General features: G+C 37.8%; 1 protein-coding gene across 1 annotated transcript in view; it reads left to right on the forward strand.

The window, feature by feature from the left end:
- LOC103597051 (RNA polymerase-associated protein CTR9 homolog) overlaps positions 1-2,511 on the forward strand; it is a 4,723-nt gene extending 2,212 nt beyond the window's left edge. The window contains exons 3-4 of the mRNA XM_008580850.1: positions 167-256; positions 2,295-2,511. Coding sequence (XP_008579072.1) covers positions 167-256; positions 2,295-2,479 — 275 coding nt within the window. The 3' untranslated portion in view covers positions 2,480-2,511. The remainder of the gene's footprint in view (positions 1-166; positions 257-2,294) is intronic.
- Positions 2,512-2,805: the final 294 nt, after the last annotated feature.

Raw genomic sequence — 2,805 nt, forward strand, 5'->3', positions numbered from 1 at the left:
AATATACCTACCCTTATGGAAAACAAGTTTTTAATGTGAAATGTTCAGTATTTTCAGGTATTTCTAATTGAGAAATCTATTTAATTTAGGTGAGTTAGTGTAAAGCATAGAAGACTTATGTTCTTTAATCAAATAGTAAATGTTTATTTTTCAAACCACTTTACAGGTAAAGCTTGCATTTCATTCAACAAAAAGGATTACAGAGGAGCTCTTGCTTACTATAAGAAGGCATTGCGTACTAACCCAGGATGTCCAGGTAAGAGAATAACTTTATTTTAGGTCTAAGCTGTGTATGACCTAACTTAAAATATTGAGGATTTGACAGTTGCTTATGAAGTTACTTGCGAAAAGAAGTTGAATTATTAAAATGACAGAATCGAGATTTTTTTTTTGTAAGGGTTATGTTTGATTCAAAAGCTGGATAGTAGATCATATTATAATCTTTTTGCCCTATTCTGTTTTTTCTTTTCAAAATGTCATTNAGAGAGAGAGAGAGGGAGTGAGAGAGAGCATAGGTGGTACAATGGTGCTGAGGAGAGTGTGCCTTGCAAGTTTGAGGAACAGTGAGGAGACTGATATATCTGGAATGGAGAGGGAGAGCGTGAGGGAGAAAAGTAATAAGAAAAGGGGTCAAAGATATAACCTGGGACTAGTCATGTAGGGCATCATAGATTATTATAAGGACTTCAGCTTTTACTCTGACGGAAGTAAGAAGTCATTGGAGAGCGTTGGGTAGAGGAGTAACATGATCTGACTTATATTTAAAAAGATCATTTGAGCTTCCGGGTTGAGAGTAGAGTAGGTTGTGGGGGTAAGAGGCAAGGACAGATGTAGGGAGACCAGGAAGAATGCTAGTGCAGTCATGCAGGTCAGAGATGATTGTGGCTCACACTAGGTTGGTAACAGTGGAGGTGGTACAAACGGTCAGATTCCAAATATATTTTGAAGGGAGAGCTGATAGAGTAGATGTGGTATGTGATACAAAGAGAGGAAGAGTCAAAGGTAAATCCTTTGCATAAGCAATTGGAAGAGTGAAGTTACATTTTACTACATTTGGAAAATAGTTCAAGAGGAACTAGTTTTAGATATGAAAAGTTTGAAATGCCTTTTAGACATACAAGTAAAGAGGTCAGAAGGGATGGAGTTCAGGAAAGAGGTCTGGGCCTAAGTAATTAATTTTGGAGTCATGAGCGTATAGATGTGTAAAGTCATGAGAATGCATGAAGTCTCTAGGCCAATGAGTGTACATAGAAAAGAGGTCCAGAGATGGAGCCCTAGAGCACTCTGACATTTAGAGGTGAGGAAAATGAAGAATCAGCAAAGGAGCTTGAGAAGGAGAAGCCAGAGGTATAGGAGGAAAACAAGATAAGTGCAGTGTCCTTGAAGCCAAATAAAATGTTTCCAGAAGGAGAGGCTGACGAACAGTGTGAAATTCTGTTGTTAGGCCAGGTAAAATAGGGAAATAGAATTGACCAATGGATTTAGCAGCATGCAAATCATTATTGACCTTGAAAAAAGCAGTTTTACTGGAATGGAGGGGACGAGAGCCTCATTGTAGACGACTCAAGAGAAAATGGAAGAAAAGGAATCGGAGGCAGCAAGTGTAGCTAGATTTTGCAAGTTTTGTTGTCAAGAAAGAACAGGGTTAGCAAATAGAAAGGGAGATAGAATCGAGAGGATTTTTATAAGATGGGAGAATGTTTGTATGTGGTTGAGAATGATTCAGTAGAGAGGAAATATTTTATGATGCAGGAAAAATAAGGGAAGGTTGCTGGAGCAGTGTCCTTGAATAGATGGAGAGGGGATCTACTGACCAGTGGAAAAGTTGGCCTTAGATAGGAATGTTTGTATTTTGGCATGGCCTTGAAATAAGGCAGCATGTAGAAGCATAGCTCTGAAGGGAAGACAGTATGTGCGTATCATAAGCACAGTATTTAAGGTCTTGATGGAACTTTTGTCCTCTGTTCAAAAATTTCTCTTCAAAAATTAGAAATTGAAGGTACAGTGTAGCAGGGATATTGGAAGACAAGACATATACCAGTATTATAGGTGTTTTATTCTATGATAAGAAAAGTGTCCATGATAGGGGAGAGGGTGGAGAGTGTTAGAGTCTAACCTCCAGTGAAACCAAGCTTGTGGTAGGCCAAAAGATATTGTAGTGTAGTTATACTAAGGTTAATTTGGGGGATTTTGCAATTCACAAATAGAGAATGTTTAAGCATTTTTGTAATTGAATTGAACCCTAAAAATGCCCTAGTTTCACAGATTGAATGGCTTGATTTTATTTTTTTCAGCGGAAGTTCGTTTAGGAATGGGCCATTGCTTTGTGAAACTTAACAAACTAGAAAAAGCCCGTCTGGCATTCAGCAGAGCCCTGGAACTCAATTCCAAATGTGTGGGAGCATTGGTTGGACTGGCTGTTCTAGAACTCAACAATAAAGAGGTATGTGATTGTAAAAATTGTCCTGTTCCTGACTGATTACTCAGGCCCACAGTTCATTATCTAAAACTCGTGGGGCCAGATATGTCTCAGAAATCAAGATTTCAGATTGTAGAAAGTAATATGGTGCCTGTGCTACGTAATATATAACACCCCAGTTATTTGGGCACCACCCAAAAAGCAAACTTATATTCTGTGGCAAGATGAGTGACTGTTTACACTAATAGTATAGCTTTATAATTCAGGAAAAGTTAGTTGCCACCAAATGAGTTAGCTCCAAGTTTTTAAAAAAACTTTTTTTTTAAAAAGCTTTTTAGATTTCAGAATCTTAAGGAATTGTAGACTTGTATATAAGTTTGGAATGC

The sequence above is a fragment of the Galeopterus variegatus genome, unplaced genomic scaffold, assembly GCF_000696425.1.
Source record: "Galeopterus variegatus unplaced genomic scaffold, G_variegatus-3.0.2 Scaffold2177, whole genome shotgun sequence".
NCBI lineage: Eukaryota > Metazoa > Chordata > Mammalia > Dermoptera > Cynocephalidae > Galeopterus > Galeopterus variegatus.